The sequence below is a fragment of the Puma concolor genome, chromosome B4 (assembly GCF_028749965.1).
Source record: "Puma concolor isolate L17-30 chromosome B4, mPumCon1.1.hap2, whole genome shotgun sequence".
Classification (NCBI taxonomy): Eukaryota; Metazoa; Chordata; class Mammalia; order Carnivora; family Felidae; genus Puma; species Puma concolor.
Genome location: NC_141673.1, coordinates 88,874,157 through 88,894,043, shown reverse-complemented (window position 1 = coordinate 88,894,043; position 19,887 = coordinate 88,874,157). Strand labels below are relative to the sequence as shown.

Below are 19,887 nucleotides of genomic sequence, written 5' to 3'. Positions count from 1 at the left end.
CATCCAAGGTTCAGTAAGTACAGGCAGCCCTTAAAAAAATGAACCCAAGGAGGTCCACACAAAAACACACAATGGAAATGGCAAAGATTAAAGAGAGAGTTTTAAAAAGGAGCAAGAGAGAAACAAAAAGTTATATTCAAGGAAAACCCCATGAGGCTATCAGCTGATTTTTCAGCAGAAACTTTGCAAGCCAGAAGAGAATGGCATGATATATTCAAAGTGGTGAAAAGAAAAAACCTGGAACCAAGAATACTCTACACAGCAAGGTTATCATTCAGAATTGAAGAAGGAATAGAGAGTTCCCGGACAAATAAAAAGTAAAGGAGTTCATCTTTAAGTGGAAAAGAAAAGGCCATAATTAAAAATTTAAACAATTATGAAAGGAAAAATATTCCATTAGTAAAATCAAACATAACAGTAAGGTAGTAGAGAAACCACTTATATAGCTAGTATGGTTAAAAAATAAAGAGAAGTAAAATCCACTGTACCTAAAATAAATTATAGGAACTCACAAAATAAAGAGATGTAAAAACTTCTAATATATACATAAACGTTGAGGAGGACAGTAAAATTGAAATTCTCTTAGAATGTGTTCAAACTCGGGGTGCCTGGGTGGCTCAGGCAGTTAAGTGTCCGACTTTGGCTCAGGTCATGATCTTACAGTTTGTGAGCTGGAGCCCCATGTGGGACTCTGTGCTGACAGCTTGGAGCCTGGAGCCTGCTTCAGATTCTGTCTCCCTCTCTCTCTGCCCTTCCCCACTTGCACTCTGTCTGCCTCTCTCTCAAAAATAAACAAACATTAAAAAAAAGTTCAAACTTGAGTAGACATCAGCTTAATTTACATTGGTATACACGTTATATATGAACCTCATGGCAACCACAAGCCAATAACCTCTATGAGATATATAAATAATAAAGAGAAAGAAACCCAAGCATAACACTAAAGAAAGTCATCAAAAAGAAAAAAAGAAAAAAGAAAGTCATCAGTTACAAAAAAAGAGAGCAAGAGAATAAGGAACAAAGAATGACAACAACAACCAGAAAACAAGTAACAACATAGCAATAAGTATATATCTACTCATAATTACCTTAAATGTGAACAGTCTAAATATGCTGCAATCAAAACCTAGGAGCTGAAAGGAAAAAAAAAAAAAAAACAAAACAAAACACAAAACAAGACCCATCTATATGCTGCCTACAAGAGACTCACTTCAGACCTAAAGAAACATACAGACTAAAAATTTAGAAATGAAACAAAATATTCCATGCAAATGGAGACAAGTGGAGATAGCAACATATCAGACAAAATAGACTTTAAAACAAAGACTATTATAACAAAGAAAGGAATTACATTACAATAAAGAGATCAATCCAACAAGAATATATAGCAACTATAATTCACTATGCAACCAACATTGGAACATCTAAATACATAAAGCAAATATTAAGAGACATAAAGAGAGAAATTGATGGTAATGCAATAATAGGAGACTTTAACACCCCACTTACATCAACACACAGATCAAAACAGAAAATCAATGAGGGAACAATATCTTTGAGTAACACATTAGACTAGATGGAGCTAACATACATACAGAATATTACATCAAAAAACAGCACAATATATATTCTTTTCAAGTGCACATAGGATATTCTTCAGGATAAATCACATGTTAGGCTACAAAAAAAGCCTCAAAAAAACTTAAAAAGATTGAAATATTATAAATAATCTTTTCTGACCACAATGGTATGAACCCAGAGATCAATTATAAGAAAAAAGGGGGTGGGGGGAGACACAAACACATGGAGCTTAAATAACATGATACTAAGCCACCAACAGGTCAACAAAAAAAGCAAAGAGGAAATTAAAACAAAACAAAACAAAACAAAACACATGGAGACAACTGAAAATAAAAACACAATGGTCCAAAATCTTTGGAACACAGTGAAAGCAGTTCAAAGAGGGAAATTTATAGCACTACAAGCCTACCTCAAGAAAAAAGAAAAATCTCACTCTAACCTTATACCTAAAGCAACTAGAAAAAGAACAAACAAAGCCCAAAGTTAGTACAAGGAAGGAAATTATAAGCACCAGAAGAAGAAGAATAAATGAAATAGAGACAGAAAGAAGAGAAGGGAAAGGGAAAGGGAAAAAGGAAAAGAAAGGAAAAAGAAAAGAAACTCAGTAAAATGTGGTTTCCATGAGCTGGTTCTTTGAAAACATAAAAAAAAAAAAAAAAAAAAAAAAAACCACTTGATAAACCTTTAGTCCAACTCATCAAGAATAAAAGAGAGAACCAAATAAATTCAGAAATGAAAGGTAAATAACTGATACCACAGATATACACAAGATTCTGAGACTACTATGAAAACATATGCCAACAAATAGGACAATCTAGATGAAAAAATTCCTAGAAACACAACCTTCCAAAACTGAATCAGGAAGAAATAGAAACAGACCAATTATAGGTAAGGCAATTCAACTAGGATATCAAAAAACTATGAACAAAGAAAAATCCAAGACCAGATGGATTCACAGGCAAATTCTATCAGGCATTTAAAAAAGAGTTAATACCTATTCTCCTCAACTATTCCAAAAAATAGAAGGGGAAGGAAAGCTTCCCAATACATCCTATAAGGCTGGCATTACCCTCATACCAAATCCAGACAGATACCACAGAAACACACACACACACACACACACACACACACACACACAACTATAGGCCAATATCCCTGATAAATGCAGATGAAAAATTCTCAATATTAGCAAAGCACATTCAGCAATATATCAAAACAATCATTCACTATTATGAAAAATTATATGCCAACAAATTTGATAGCCTAGAAGAAATGGATAAATTCTTAGAAACATACAACTTCCAAAACTGTATCAGGAAGAAATAGAAACAGACCAATAACATCCCAAAACTGAATCAGGAAGAAATAGAAAATTTGAACAGAATGATAACCAGCAAAGAAATTGAATCAGTTAATCAAAAAACTCCCAGCAAACAAAAGTTTAGCACCAGATGACTTCACAGATGAATTCTTACAAATATTTAAAGAAGAGTTAATACCTATTCTTCTCAAACTATTTCAAAAAATAGAAAAGGATGGAAAACTTCCAAAATCATTCCATGAAGCCAACATTACCCTGATACCAAAACCAGATAAAGACACTACAAAGAGAACCACAGGTCAATATCTCTGATAAACACAGATGCAAAAACCCACAATAGAATATTAGCACACCAAATTTAACAATACACTAAAAAACAAAAAATCATTCACCAAGATCTAGTGGGATTTACTCCAGAGAGGCAAGGGCGGTTCAATTATTTGCAAATCAATCAATACGATACATCACATCACCAAGAGGAAAAATAAAATCATATGCTCAACTTAATAGATGGAGAAAAAGCATTTGATAAAATCAACTTCCATTCAGGATAAAAATTCTCAACAAATTAGGTTTAGAGGGAACATACCTCAACATAATAAAAGCCATACATGAAAAACCCACAGCTAACATCATACACATGATGAAAAACTGAAAGCTTTTATTCTAAGATTAGGAAAAGACAAGAATGTTCACTCTCACCACTTATTCAACACAGTTGGGAGTCCTAGCTGCAACAATCAGACAAAAAAATAAAAACCATCCATATTGGTAAAGAAGTAGAACTGTCACTATTTGTAGATTTCTATACTATATATAGAAAACTCTAAAGACTCTACTGAAAAACTATTAGAACAATAAAGTTGCAGGATACAAAATTAATATATAGACATATGTTGCAATTATATACACTAATAATGAAGTAGAAGAAAAATTATAAAAACAATTCCATTTACAACTGTACCAAAAAGAATAAAATACCTAGGAATAAACCTAACCAAAAAAAGTGAAAGACCTGTAAACTACAGGACACTGCTAAAAGAAATTGAAGAAAACACAAATAAATGGGAATATTCTCTGCCCACAGACTAAAAGAAGTGACATTGTTAAAATGTTCATAATGTCCACAGCAATCTACAGATTTAGTGAAATCCCTATCCAAATTCTAATGGCATTTTTCATAAAACTAGGGCAAATAATCCTAAAATTTGTATGGAACCACAGAAGACTTCAAATAGCAATCTTGACAAAGAAGAAACAAAACTGGAGTTATTACAATCTCAGATTTCAAGATATATTCTAAAACTTCAGTAACCAAAACAGTATGGTACTGGCCCCAAAACAGACACACTGATCAATGGAACACAATAGAGAGCCCAGAAATAAATCCATATCTATACGGTTAATTTACGACAAATGAAGCAAGTATATACAATGGAGAAAAGATAGTCTTTTCAATAAATGGTTAGGAAAACTGGGCAAATACATGAGGAAGAATGAAATTGGACCACTTTCTTACACCAAATACTAAAACAAACTCAAAATGGATTAAGAATGAAGTGTGAGCCCTGATACCACAAAAATCCTCAAAGAAAACATAGGCAGTGATCTCTTAGACATTCCCCTTAACAACCTAATTAAGGATATATCTTCTTAGGTAAGGAAAAAAATGCAAATGTAAATTACAAATGCTAATTACATCAAAATAAAATGCTTTTGCACAGCAGTGGAAACCATCAATAAAACAAAATGACAACCTAGTGGATGATAGAAGATATGTGCAAATGATAAATTTGATAAGGGATTAATATCCAAAATACATAAAAAGCTTATATAACTCAACACCAAAAAAACAAACAAACACTCCAATTAAAACATGGGCAGAACACCTGAATAGACATTTTCCCAAAGAAGACAGAATGGCAAACAGACATATGAAAAGATGCATAACATCACAAATCATCCAAAGATATGCAAATCAAAACAACAATGGAGTATCACCTCACATCAGTCCAAATAGCTAGTATCAAAAACACAAGAAATAACAAGTGTTGGCAAAGATGTGGAGAAAAAGACCCTTGGTGCACTCTTGGTGAGAATGTAAAATGGTACAGCCACTATGAAAAACAGTATGGAGATTCCTCAGAAAATTAAAAAAAGAAATACCATATAATCCAGCAATTCTACTTCTGGGTATGAAGAGAATGAAATTGTTGATTCAAAAAGATATATGCCCCCCTATGTTCACTGCAGCATTATTTACAATAGCCAAGATAGGAAAGCAACCCGTGTCCAATGACAGATGAATGGATAAGATGTGATATACATGTGCAATGGAATATTAATCATAAAAAAGAATGAGCTCTTGCCATTTGCAACACTCGGAGAAAGACAAATACCATATGATTTCACTTATAGGTGAAATGTTAAAAAAAAAAATGAAAAGAAATACAGAGAACAAACTGGTGGTTGGCAGAGGGGAGGAAGGTGGAGAGGTGGAGGAAATGGTGAAATAGGTGGAGGGGGATTAAGAGGTACAAATTTCCAGCTGTAAAATAAGTCCTGGAGATGAAAAGACAGCATACGGAATATAAATAATATTATAACAACATATGGTGATACGTAGTGACTATAGTTATCATGTTGCAATCCTGGAAATAATACCATTATATGTTAATTATATGTCAACAACAAATAGAAAAAACATAATAAAAACTCTTTGCAAACTAAAATGTTTGTGGAAAAATAATATATCTTTATATTATGATATTAATCTGAGTAGTGAGACTAGGAGTGACTTATGTTTTCTACTTTATGATTTCTTAGGTTCCTAGAATTCTATCAAAAAACATATCATTCCTTGGAACTCTTATGCATTGCTTGGGGGAATAAAAAATGAAACAGTGAGTATGGAAAATAATGTGACAGTTCTTGAAAATTTAAACACAGAAATACCATGTGATTCAGCAATTCTACTTCTAGGTATATATCCAAAAGAACTGAAAGCAGAGGCTCAAAAACATTTGTACTGCAATGTTTATAGGAGCGTCATACACAACTGCCACAAGATAAAACAACCCAAATGTACACTGACAGACAAATTGATAAACAAAAGGTGGTATATACATACAACACAATGTTATTCAGCCTTAAAAAGATACCTATCACAAAATGGATGAAGCTTAGAGACATTATGCTAAGGGAAATAAGCCAGAAAGAAAAGGACAAATATTGCATGAGTCCACTTATATGAGGTACCTAGAGTAGTCAACTTCATATGGACAGAATATAAGTAGTGTTACCAGCAACTGGAGGAAAGGGAATAAGGGAGCATTACTGTATAATAGGTACAGAAATTCAGTTTGGAATGATGAAAAAGTTCTGGAGATGGATACTAGTGATGGTTACACAATAATGTGAATTGCTGCCATTGTACTATATACTTAAAATTAGTTAAAATGGTACATTTTGGTATATATGTTTTACCACAATAAAAAAAAAACTCACAAAACAAAACTCAGAATTTTTAAAACAAGTATATATTTCACATTTTTTAAGTGTATTTATTTATTTTGAGAGAGAGAGAGAGAGTGCAGGAGAGGCAGAGAAAGAGAAAGAAGAAGGAGAGAATCCCAAGCAGGCCCCACACTACTAGCACAGAGTCTGATGCAGGGCTGGAACTCACAAACCATGAGATCATAACCTAAGCTGAAATCAATAATCGGACACTTAACTCTGAGCCACCCAGGCACACCAAAACAAATATTTTTATAATTTATCTTTCTTTATTTTTATTAAGACTTTCCTCTTAGAGCAGTTTAAGGTTCACAGCAAAGTTGAAAGTACAGAGAAAAAAAAATTTTTTTTCAAAGAGCAGGCAATTAGAAATAAAACAGAATATACTATACAATGTAATCATTTCCACTAACTTGAAATGGATGCCATTCTAAAATTGAATTGGAGATTCAAACTTCTTTATAAAAATGAAAGAAATATCATAGCAAGTTTTTTAAACCATAGTTTAAAATATTTTTTAAACCTAACCAATGATAATTTGTCACTATTAAGCACAAAAAAATGTTAGAAAGTAAACCATATATTATAGTGACTTTTAAAATGACTACATGGTTATTCCCACACTAATTTTTACTGAGAATTCTCCAGATTTCAGAGAAGTGTCCAAAATCACATAAACAAGTATAACGCCAATGATACTTAAACACCACATACAAAATGATTAGCAAAAAAACCAAAGCTTTGAGGCTTTTTTTTTATTAACTCAACTGTATTGAATTTTAGCAAGAAATTACTGTATGATCTTAGCAAACTTAACCTGTTCCTCTTCACCTCTTTCCTTATCTGTAAAATTGAGATGGCAAAACCTATCTTATAAATAACAGATTCAAATGTCCCAGATTAGGCAAAATCCATCCACATAAATACTCAAATTAATCATTCAACGTTTCATTCAATACTTGCTTTAAAGAGTTACAATTTAATCTTAAAAGAGGAACTCCTATTCTATGGAGGGATTAGATTTCAGACGAAAACATGAAAAGGTCAGAAGTGGGGGAAACATATGGTGCAAAATTAAGGAACTTCAAATACCTGTGAACGACTAAAATTTAGTAGTACATACATATGAACAAGTAGAAGACGCTTGAGGGCAGGAATTTCTCACTATATAAACCACTTTCTAACAATATACCTCTGAGCTTCCTTCCATGTTTTGGTTTGAAAGCTCCTGGTTTGCAAACTGTCTTTTTGGTGTGTGCACAATACACTTTCACTAATTACTACTTCAATGATTCATTAGTTTTACCTCTGTTATTTCTAAACTTTTGACAGTTTGTGGTGTCAAAATGGGATCCAAAGAAAATACTCCTCCTCAACTGAGGCCCCTATGGTGATGGAACCCAGAGTCTACTGAGTTCAGTGCTTTCTCCTTTACTCTAGAGTTTGAAGGTAAGTCTCTCTCATATCTGAGCTCTGTTCTCTCCATTTTGAGCTGACTTTAATTTGCATACCTGTATTTTGTTTGTTGAAGCTTATTTACCTAAATCATCTTATTCTATTCTAAAGGGAAGAGGGCGGGGAAACACATGGTTCCCTGTGTTTGAGAACAGCTTTTAGAAAACAGCCCCTCAAATGAACTCTTAGGGAATCTAAAGGCAAAGATGTGTTCTACCTGGTTGGTCTATGGACCAGGATTTTGTGCCTTTTTGGAAAATGGGTGAACTTATAGAATTGTAGTGGTCACTGTAGGGCAACTTTAACTTGAAGTGTATCTTAAGCTGTGCCTTTGACAAGAGAGGATTCCAAACCTCTCAGAGACAATGGAATGCATTCTTTGATAAGCAGAAGCTTCTAAAAGATCCTTACAGCTTGCAAACAAACAAACTTTGCTTTGCTATCTGAGCAGGTAGCCTCAACTTAGCCCATCTGCCAGAAACACAATTTGGATCCAACTATTCTTTTATAAACTAATGAGTTTTGGTTATGGCTATCAGCTCATGCCTAATTTTTTTTAAACAGAAGTTATAAGATCTGTTTGCCTGTCTATATGTTTGTCTATCTATACGTGTTATAGATGTGTGATAGTTTTCTAACTCCAGATGGTATTGCCATAACTAATGTGTAAGGAGCTATTTAATTGGCTTAAAGAAAAAATAAGTCCTTATAAATGAAGTACTCTTGAAACCCTCAAAAATATAAAAACTAACCCAAATGTTTTCAAGTTCACCTGACCTGATATAACTTTTGATAAGTAAAACCTAGTTTAAGTTTGTTGGCTTAATAAAAGCAAGCATGTCTTCAAAATTTGCCAACAAGAAAAATAACTTAGGATGATGGTTAGGTGTTTTTTTTTTTTTCTTTTTTAATGTTTAGTCATTTTTGAAAGACAGAGAGAGACAGAACACAAGCAGGGGTGGGGCAGAGAGAGAGGGGGACACAGACTCTGAAGCAGGCTCCAGGCTCCACGCTGTCAGCACAGAGCCCGACACGGGGCTCGAACTCATGAACCATGAGATCATGACCTGAGCCGAAGTCGGTTGCTCAACCGACTAAGCCACCCAGGCGCCCTGATGGTTAGGTGTTTAATGTTTAATCCAAGCTTAACTGTTAAAAACAAATAATTTAAATAAATGTAAATAACAGAAATGTCACCTATCAGGAATCCTAAGTTCTCTCTGGTCTGGTAAGAGAGCAAATGCAGAAATGAAAACGAGAGAGGCTAATATCTAGAAGGATACACCAGCCCCAAACAGAGATTTCTGTCTCCTTTCATCTCCATATTTATTGACCTCTCAAGACTACAGACGTGGTGAATGTGCAGGAAGAAACAATCAGATAGTAGTCATTAATTTGTGGAAGCAAAGAGTCTGGGGGGGCAAGTGGCTTTTGAAGTTGTGATCAAAGCACAATAATATATTGGCGTCACCAGAAGGAAAGTAGTATCCTGTAGGCAATACAACTAATTAGCAGTTATCTTTAAAGTTTAAGATTGACGGAGCATACAGCTTAAGGATAACCGGTTACTATTCTTGCTAGCTAACCTTGGGCGCTTTAGCCCTGTGGGCAGCTTTCTGCCCTAAGCCTTTATAATCCATTAATGTAAGTGTAGGAATTCTTGAACCTATTTCCCATACAGAAAAGTACAGACCAAGTTAAATTAAATAATGAATATTCGTTGACTATCTAAATTATTTCCCAATGAGATAATAAATATACTGAATCATTAAACGTTAAACATAAGTTTATCTACCTTGGGCTTTCTTTTTTTTCTGTATTGTAGTATTGCTAATATTTTATTTAAGGAAACTAACTTTATTTAAACTCCTACTGAAATAAAACTATACATCACTACCAGAAATGAGGAAAAAACAAAACAGTCACTTGCTATAAGTAAAAAGTAACCACACCTATAATTGTAATAAATGATAAATGTAACCAATGATATTTTTTGCCTACTGGGAGTTTGGAGCTTGGGTATTGCTCTTTTTGTTAAAATGAGGAATCAGCAGATATAAGAGAATTACTAAAGACATGCAACCTCAACTAATAATTTTTCCCTGAAGCTAGTAAGAACTAAAAAAAGTTAAAAACGTATCTCTAAAAAGTTTTTATAATTGTGTATTTAATTGTGTATTTAATTTAATTGTGTATTTAAGCTATGTGATTCAATGTACTTTTTATCACATCTGAGTTACAACTAAAACTGACCTGAGCAAATCAGTGTTTTGGAAATGCCATTTCAATACATTTAAGTCAGCTCTCTGAATTGGTTCCCATCATGGCAGTCCCTCAGTACTACTGCACTGCCTCAAATCTACCTCAGAGTGAATGGTTTTTATTAAGCACCTCCCTTGCACTACTATGCAAGGTTCTTAGTTATGTTTAATTTGTTTCCATTTGTATCATCTGCTACAAGGAAACCTAAATCTAGTTCTTCATCTTCTAGGAAAACTCTTCCAATAAATTCAAGCTATGGCAACTATCCTTTTACTTATGAGAAATCACTATATTCTTTCTATTAGCACCTGCCAACATTGTTTTACCCTAGCCTCGCTTGCTCAGACAGTCTCAAAAGAGTCACTCAAGCTTTAGTAGCCAAGGATTCATTAGAACAACCCCAACTTTTGGCCTTTTTAATTTTTACAGAGAGACGATACTTGGGTCTGTTAATAACTATGTCCTTTGCCACACTAATAAACATACTATAAAAAATGTATCTAAAAAAAAACAAAAAAACTTATCTCTAAAAAGTTTTTATAATTGTGTATTTATAAATTTGCCAGTCCACAATTGCTTACTTCTTAGTTTTTACTAGGAATTCAAGATTATAAGCATTAAAAATCCTAATTAATAGATGTAATTTAAAGCTAATAGAAATAATACAGGAGAAAGAAAATGACTTTATATGAAAAGTAGGAAAGGAAAATAGAATGTGTTTTTTGGACAAGGAAAGAAATGAAGGACATGGGTTTTTGTTAGTAGTGGTGGTGGTGGTGTTTGGTAAGGGAAACAAATAAAGCGATTTCATCCTCAAGTAAAATAATTGTTCCAGAATGAGGAAAAGAAAAAAAAAAAAAAAAAAAAAGATGGGGCAAAACTGGAAATCTTGAGAAAAGAATTTTATGTATGGTCTAGCTACAAGTGAAATGGATTTATTTAAGTTTAAAAAAAAGTGCTAACATCAAAAGTATACTGGTACAAAATTAGAACTTGGTTTTCTGTTAAAAGGACAGTTTTGTTTTGTTTTGAGTATTGATCAGTTCTTCCTAAGAAATTATAAATAAAACTTTTTCTGTACCTTTAAGGTAATCTATTTATAAAACAAAGATCTGGGTCTTATGAAAATAATTTTGTGTAATTCTTCATCACATCTTGGATTACTTAGAAAAACTGAGTCTTCTCTATTACAAGAGCTCAATTTTTTATAACTATGTAGATTTTTATATTTGCCTTTGGAATCTTTTAATTGTTATTCTGGTTGAATGGGTACCTAAGTATTATTTCAGAGTGACCTATGACCCTATTTGACCAAATGTTTTAAATCTTTTGACATTTTAAACAAACTTCCCCAAATCGACTTCTAAATAAAGTAAAAAGAGGAATGTTAATTTATGTAGACTTACTTGATATATTAAATTGCATGGGAAACACTGTCAAATAATGTTTTACCTTAGATCATAATTTATATATAGGATATATTAAATAATTAATTCAAAAATTATTTGAAATTCCTAAATACCTGACATTTCCTGTTATAGTCATAATTCTAGTCATAATTTCAGCTTTTATCTTAAAATATCATATATCATAAAAATAACCAATTTTATTTCTCAATTGCATGTCTGCACGTGTGCATGTGTATGTATGTGTATGAACTCTCACCAGATCTTTAACCATGGCTATTTTTTAATCTTTTTTCACTCTCTGGCAGTGATTGTTTTACTCTGATCTCTCACAAAAGTGTTCCTATAAAAGTGCTTCATTTACAAGGAAATTCATGGAAAAGACTGACAAGTACAGGTTTGTCATAACTTTAAGACCATAACACTGAATGGGTAAGAATTTCAAACTGATACGTAAAGCTGCTGACCTAAGCTGAAGCAAAACAAGAATTATAAGAGACTGAACTGATGAGACGATGATTATAATCTTTTTATGACTTCATTTAAAACACTGCTGGTTCTTAAATGTTTTGTTGTCCGGATTTAAAGGGTCCTGTTTTCTCCTCTCTTCTAAGCTACCTATAGCTTACAGCAGCACTTCAGTAAAATATAATTTTGTAAACAAAGGTTGAAACATGTATATTTTTCTCCCTCCCTGATCCCTCCAGAATTCAGAAATTCATATTGAATATCTTTATTTTTCATGACAATATATTTTTACATATTTACATATTTACATAAGCTCAACTGACTCTTCTCTTTGTATTAGGACACAATTAGAAACGTCCTAATGTTAGCTTCTTAACCTAAAAAGACTTGAAAAGTTCAATCTAAGATTCCTTATGAAAAGTTCCAGCAGAGCAGATTTAAAAGAGCCTATATGGTCACTCACTATTCTTGCTGCACTTACGTAAATAATCAGGCCAAATTTTTGAAACTAGACTTAATTTGCAAACAAGCTAGTCTTACCATGGTTATTTTTGATAAAAATAAGAACAATTTTAAAGAGAACAGTGTTTCAGTAGTACACCTCTGTGGATATCAGCTTCAAGTGCTGTTAACTGTCCTTGAGGTTTTGTTTTCTCACAAAATGAACTGGATCCTGAATTCTTCTAGTTTCCTCCAATACTTGACTAGAACTCTCCAAACTAACATTTCCAGTTTCCTCCCACTCTTGTCACCTGGAATCACTATGGAAATAAAGTTGCCCTTTTCTCAAAGCCATGCAAGGTAAAGCTGGACAACTGAATATAAACTTCAGAGAAACCACCAAAACAGCTCATGTGAGGCCAGTCCTTGTGTCTGTTGCTCTGTGGTCACGCAGCAAGATACCAGAGACATTCAAACTGCAAACCAGGAAAATCTGTCAATTGCCACTCTTGCCCTCACTCCATCTGAAGATGCTTTGAACCCAATATTTATAAATTTTCTCAACTGGCTGCCCTCCAAACTCAGTGAATTTGTAATTTCCTTGAACTATTAACCTTTGTTTCTCGTTCGTTTCCACAGAAATACTTTTTATTAAATTACCTGACTGCTCACATCATAAAGAGGCCTAATTGGGGTGGAAGTTCATCTGCAACACTGCCTCCTAAAATAAAACATCCTCATGTTCATCCAGTCCTAAGTCATCATGAGGATGTGACTGTTAATACATCATGTTATGCTTTTGTAAATAACTTTTTAAAAATTGCAATCCATTTGATTTATTTAGTTGGTTAAATCTTGACACCTGGGAATCTGCTCTGGGGAATTTTTCAGTCTTTGGCTATGGTTCTCCTTAAGTCATCATATATACTTCTTTAATATGTTGTCTACTCCTAAGGGTTCTTAAATGCCTGCCAGCAGCCACTCATATGCCAAATGGTATCCATCAGGATCAGATTACCAGAGGAAATAAACAATAAACACATAAATGATGAAGACGGTGACTACATGGCCCTGAGGCTGACTATTCAACGAATGGCAACAACAAATATATGGTTCTTCAGACTGGGTACATGAGAAGATAATCAAAAGGGGGGAATTGTTAAAATAAAAAACCAACAGAGACCAGCCTTGAAACTTCCCTGGCAAACAAACCAGTTTTGTCATACAAAGCTTAATTTAGCTTATTTTGTAAGACTAACTTCACCTGGAATAATTACTTGTTTACGCCCGTGGAAATCATAAGCACAACTTAACCTGTTTCCCAAAGTTGATATGAGGTAACAACTAACCAATTCCCTATCACTTAAGAAAATGTAAATATTCTTATCACTGTAAAAAAAAAAAAAAAAAAAAAATCCTTAGACTTCTTACTTCCCAAGCTGCTTTGTAACAACATAGCCCTGCGCCTAATTCTGTTTTGGCTTGAGTGCTCCTGGTTCCCCAGCTGTTCTTTGGTGGATGCTCAACAAACTTTACTAATTGCTACATCAATGATTCATTGGTTTTCTGCTATTTTTGAACTTTGACAGCAGCCACAGTAAATGTTGTATGGGGTCACAGCCAGTCATTTATGTTGGAGTAAATACCCTTGAGGTACTACAGGCTAAATCAGAAACACACACCTCCTCTCCCCACCAACTGCTTCTTAAAGACGACAGCAATCCTCCACTATGCCTACGTGGCCCCTGTACCGTTCACAATAAATGGTGGCTGCCAATAAACAGACTTTGGTAACCAAACTTCCTGCATGGGAAAGGCTGGAGATAAAAAGGAGTAGAAAGTCCAAGATGCCCCTAAAGGCCCGAGTTCCACTAGAGATGGGCGAGGATTAACTCCCTTTTCTCTCCTGCACAGTATACTGGTGAAAGGAAGTGATCCGCGATAGACCGCCCTCGCCCTCAGTAAGGAAAAAGAAAAGATTAGCCCTTTGAAAGCCGAATTACCCCAGATCCTCTCCCACCCATCCACCCTCCACCCCTTCCACCCTCCAGCCCCTCCACCCGCACCCCCACCCCCTGCTTCTTAGGTCTCCGACCTCAAAGAGCCCAGCTCAGGAACAGTAGGATTTCAGCCGCTCTCCAAAGAAAACCTCCCCCTACCAAGCTTCCCTTTTTCTCCAGCTGGGAGCATTCGCCCTCCGGTTTGGTCTCCTCAACCAATTGCAAGTAACACTCTTCTCTAATTGGTGAAGGGGTGTGGCCACCATTTGTATCACCGAACAAGACTATGGATGATTGGTTGCTATTGAGAGGGTTTCGCCAATGGGAAGCAGTCTTGAAGCTCTTGTGGGGAGCCACACTTGTGGCTCGAGTGTTCTGTAGATGCTCGGGCTGTACCCTTGGCTGCCTACCGGTTTTAATTAATTAATTAATTAATTAATTTTTTTTCCGCGTTGCTTCTTCCCCTGGGCTCTTGGAGGGTGCTGTAGCCGTTCCCCTCACTGCTGCAGCCATGATCTCCTTAACGGACACCCAGAGTAAGCACTCGCCCGGGTATCCCCGCCTGGAGCCTCACACGCCCGTTGCCCGAGCTCTTCTCGCTCGCCCGCCCCTCTGCCCGGGTCACTGAATGAAGCTCCGAGTTGGGGGCGGCGGCCTGCGGGACTGAGCCAGGGATGCGGGACTGGGAGGGCTGCCTTGAGGGGTCGGGGGCTGGACTTGCAGTGGCAGACCTGGTCTGGGAGGCGGGTGGGCGGGGTCTGTGGAGAAGTCCGATCTGGAGTGGGGGGAATCCTTTGCTGAGTGTCTGTCTTGCACCAGGGTCTCGCCGCTCTCACCCCCAGTGAGATGGACGCTTTGTTCCTGCAGATGGCCACAAGAGAAAGTTTGATGCGCGGTACCCGCGGTTCATCCTTGGAGACGTTTCTGCAAACTTGGACTCCTCTACAATTTACAGGCCCATTGTTTGGGAGGCGGTATTTTAAATGTCACCAGTTATCGGGTTTTGGCTTTCTTTCTTTCTTCTTTTTTTTTTTTTTTTTTTTCTCTTAATATGCTTATACTTTAATATTTTTACTATTTCGCCATTTGCCACCTCTGGAAAGAAACTTCGAAAAATTTCTTTAAACGATTTCACTTTTCTACCACCTAATGTTTCCGCAGTGGTAAAAAGCCACATTGTGTTCAGTTATACAGTGTCTTTCCTCAATGTTGTATATTGTGCTTTGTGGCTTATTTTATTATTTTAGAATCTCTTTCTGCCTGACAACAGTTCTCCACGCCTTTCTTATCTCTAAGGTTAGAATTGCTGTTTTCCTTTCTTTCATAACACTCCTGCTTCTCTACCACTTTGTCAATCTTAAGTATTTGCATATCTGCCCAACCTTGTCGGTCCTATATTTTTTAATGGTCATAATAGTATTTTTGTCTCACTTCGCTTTATCTGCCATCCTCTGGGTTTCTTACTTTGCTTAATTTCCTTTGATTTTCAAAATTTTAAGTATTAAAAAGTCCTTTGAAAACAGAACTTCATTTAAAATGCCCTATTTTAAAGTGGAGTCTTAAGGTTTGGGTTCAAGTCATGGCTGGCTTGAACTTAACAGAGCTTCTAATGTCTCCTATATACACTACGACCCCAATCAGGCTTTCTTCCTTCCTGAGGTTAGATGGGTCTGCACCTTGGGGCCACCTTCACTGGCACAGGAAGGGTGCCCATTTTGGTCTGTTGGTCTCACCTGTTCTGATGTGAGAACATATAAAGTCTCTTTTCTTTTATCTTTTCTTTTCTTTTCTTTCTTTCTTTCTTTCTTTCTTTCTTTCTTTCTTTCTTTTTTTTACTGTTATAATAAAAACTAGCAATTGTATAAAGTCATCTTCTTTCATTTTACTAAGTGCCTTCATGTAAATCATTACACTGAATTTTTATGAGTCCTGTAAGGCAGAGAGGAGTATACCTCTTTTATATATTAAAAAAGGCTCAGGGGTGCCTGGGTGGCCCAGTCTGTTGAGCATACGACTCTTGATTTGGGGTCAGGTAATGATCTCATGATCCTGAGATTGAGCCCCTTGTTGCCTCACACTGAGCATGGAGCCTGCTTGGAATTCTCTCTCTCCCTTTGTCTTGCCCCTTCTCCCCCACCCCCCTCACAAAATAAACAAACATTTAAAAAAAATAAAAGAGGCTCAAAAGAAATTCAGTGTATGGTTATAAAGAAAGTGATAGAAACAAGGCTTGATCCCAGGTCTGCTGCTCTAGAAACTTTTATTTTCACTGTACCTTACTAGCATCTAAGAAGCCTTGATATAAACTTTGAGATCTAAGAATGATGCAGTTCTTTTGATAAGGATGCATAAGGCAAGCTGACACCCTGCAAACCTCCCCCCCTCCCCCCCCCCCCCCACCGTGGGATATGTGTGACATTCCTCAGGCACTCCTAGCTGCCCTAAAGCTAAGAGAAGCAGAAAACAATTGGTTCACTGATAGAGATGCAGGACATGAAATCTCTATCAGTTTACAAATGTCTTTGTAAATGACAAGACAAAGGCAATCTTATCAATAGCCTAATCTCCAGAAACCTATGGACTCAGTCTCCTGGAGCCCCAACATCACCATCCCCTCCATAGTGATGTGGGGAACAAAGGCAAGAAGGAAATGGTAACATTAAATTTCTTTATAACCTGTAGCCCATTGACAAAAACTTGAGGCAAATACACAGTATAACAGTTCTCCAGGAACCCCCTACTATCATTATGTTAATGATTTGCTAGAGAAAAAAACAACCTTAGCTTGACAATAGCTAGGCCTCCAGTATCCTGTGAGTCTTCTTTAGCATATGAAGGCCTTTTGGAAGCCTCCTTTTTGCCTTTACCTCCCCCAACTCCATAGTATATGATCAGTCCTCTTCACAACCCCAGTACAGTTCTTTCTGCCCACGAGTCCTGTCCCCATGCTCTAATAAAATCACCTTTTTGCACCAAAGATGTCTCAAGAATTCTTTCTTGGCCCTTGGCTCTGGACCCCCACCACTCCAAAACCCCATCAAAACCAATGCCAGTTTTGGCAAATTAATGTTATAGGCGACTACACTGAGTGAAATAGGAGGAATGTTTTAGTTCCCATGTTACGGTTTTAAGCTATGGAGTCCAAAACTGGGTTTGAATTCTGGCCCGAATCCACACAACCACCACTCTTCCTGCCCATCTGCCCCCAGCCCCAATGCGCACACATGCATACATTTGCTGATTCTATGAGCAAGGATAATTCTTTTTTTATATTATTTTTTAAGTTTATTTATTTTGAGAGCAAGAAAGCATGAGCTAGGAAGGGGCAGAGAGAGGAGAGAGAGAGAGAATCCCAAGCAGACCCTTCCCTGGAAGTACAGAGCCCCATGCAAGGCTCGAACTCATGAACCATGAGACCACAACCTGAGCTGGAACCAAGAGTGAACACCTAGCCAGCTGAACCACCCAGGCACCCTGAAGCAAGGGTAATTCCTAATCACTATATCTATGAAATATGGGGCTGGTGCTACTCTTCACCTCAAAATTTTGTTAAAGGCATTACAACATATTTGTGTAAAAATTTCAGTACATGTGAAACCATAGCCACACGTTGTCCTTTTTCATTGTAATCAATTTTTAATACTTCTAATACCTAATTAGTTGTATTAGATAATAAACTAATCATATTGAACTTGAATCACCTAGATGCTTCCCCCAGAAGTTCAGAATACTCGAATACCCTTGAGGTTCATTTAATAAAACATATTTAACCTGAAAAAAAAAAAATCCCATAGGAAACAGTGTGACATAATGGTTAAATACAGGGACTGAGTTAAAATGCTTAACCAGAAGCATGACTCCAGGCAAATTATTTCTCTAAATCTCAACTTCCTCCATCTCTAAAAGGAAGTAATGAAATACCTATCTTACAATAGTACTGGGGGGATTTAATTCTATAAGGCATGTAAATCACCTCAGAGATAATTCATGACAAATTCTCAGTACATAGTATATTTCCATATAATTTCCTTTCTAATGAACAAACATCTCAAAATTTTTATGTAATCATTAATATAATTTGTGAGTAGAAATTAGTCATATTCAAATAACTCAGCTGCCAGTGATTAAACCCTAACCACTAAATAGTTATATAATGGAATTTATTCTTTTGTCCATATTTTTCTCTAGGAACTTATGTCTGACAGGTAAAGTTATTTTGGTCAATTCTCTTAAGGAATGTAAACATGGAAATGTTAGCCAAACATTTTCATAGGATTTTGTCTCTTTGGAATATACTTCTCAGTATATTTACAAATAGATAACTGAATTCTTTTAGGAGAATTTGCAAGAAAAAGATAGTTGAAATGGAAGGCAGTAGTTAACTGTAAATTGAGGAGGTGGAGGATGTAGAAAAGGTATATGATAGAAGTATTCAACTCATCAGAATATTTTACAAGGCTTCAACATTTTTAAATAGCTGTGCCCTTGATTTTGGCTTTGTGGAGCCAAGGCCAAAAAGTTAAATAACGACCAGAAATCATTAATAGTGTATTTCAAACTGGGTTTCCAAAAATATGTGGAGGAACCATAGAATAATGGAGTCCTAAGAGCCAGCTAAGACCAACAAGGCAGAGAAGAGACTTTAGGACCAGTTATGCAAAGAGGAAAGGGACACAGTTGAACAGAGAGGATGGGAAGACAGTACCTAAGGTTGGGGGAGGAGGGAACTGGCCAGTATAAATGTTTGGAGGCAAGTCCCAGCAAGCATATGTGGTGAGTGTCATGTGTGGGAGACACACAGAACAAATGAAGTCAGCTGTAGACAGTCTATAACAAGAGCTAACAAGGACTCAGACTATAGGTAGGCCAGTCTCCAGCCCAACAGCATGGGTCAACACTGAATGCTACTGTTGGCCTCTCCAGAAAGAGAAGTAGGAATTTTAGTTTCCATTTTCTCCTTGTACTTTAAGGAAATGTTGGTTGCATTCCTGGTTGTTTTGGACACACAGACTCGTCCTCCTGTAATGAATCTGAGTGTTCAAAGGTATGATGCTCCTCTCTATTGTACTAAGGGATAAAGTGAAGCCTGGAGCAGAGAAGACTATTGGATCCAAATTTGAATTGTATTTAAGAGCTGAGTTCTGCTTGGGCTCACTTTATATCCTTAGGATTTATTATTGTTTTATTTTAATATTCATTTTTGAGAGAGAGAGTGCAGGTCGGGGAGGGGCAGAGAGGGAAGGAGAGACAGAATCTGAGGCAGGCTCCAGGCTCCAATCCATCAGCACAGAGCCTGTTGCAGGGCTCGAACTCATGAACTGCAAGATTAAGACCTCAGCTAAAGTCAGACACTCAACCAACTAAGCCACCCAGGTGCCCCTATGTTCTTAGGATTTCACTGCTTATCTTCCATTTTCCTCTCTTCCCCCTGAACATC

At 36.1% G+C, this 19,887-nt stretch overlaps 1 protein-coding gene and 2 long non-coding RNA genes across 17 annotated transcripts in view; 1 reads left to right on the top strand and 2 right to left on the bottom strand.

The window, feature by feature from the left end:
* LOC112867626 (uncharacterized) overlaps positions 1-19,887 on the bottom strand; it is a 173,095-nt gene that overhangs the window by 38,828 nt on the left and 114,380 nt on the right. For 3 of the 15 annotated variants that reach the window (XR_015253759.1, XR_015253758.1, XR_015253755.1), the window contains exon 1: positions 14,546-14,706. The exons of 2 other annotated variants lie outside the window; for them this stretch is intronic. Coding sequence is in view for 7 of the 13 variants with exons in the window: in XM_086713924.1 (XP_086570050.1) it covers positions 14,610-14,716 (107 nt within the window). In the remaining 6 variants the exon portion in view is untranslated. Of the gene's footprint in view, positions 1-14,545; positions 14,841-19,887 lie in introns of those variants that run through there. 10 more of the 15 variants (XM_086713928.1, XM_086713922.1, XM_086713927.1 and 7 more) reach the window with 7 other exon arrangements.
* LOC147579284 (uncharacterized) lies at positions 6,483-13,486 on the bottom strand. Its single transcript, XR_015253766.1, has 2 exons — positions 10,532-13,486; positions 6,483-10,471 (listed from the first exon to the last, which is right to left on the bottom strand). It is a non-coding gene; the product is annotated as an uncharacterized LOC147579284 (long non-coding RNA).
* Positions 14,557-15,636, top strand: LOC147579283 (uncharacterized). The gene is made up of 2 exons (XR_015253764.1): positions 14,557-14,986; positions 15,270-15,636. It is a non-coding gene; the product is annotated as an uncharacterized LOC147579283 (long non-coding RNA).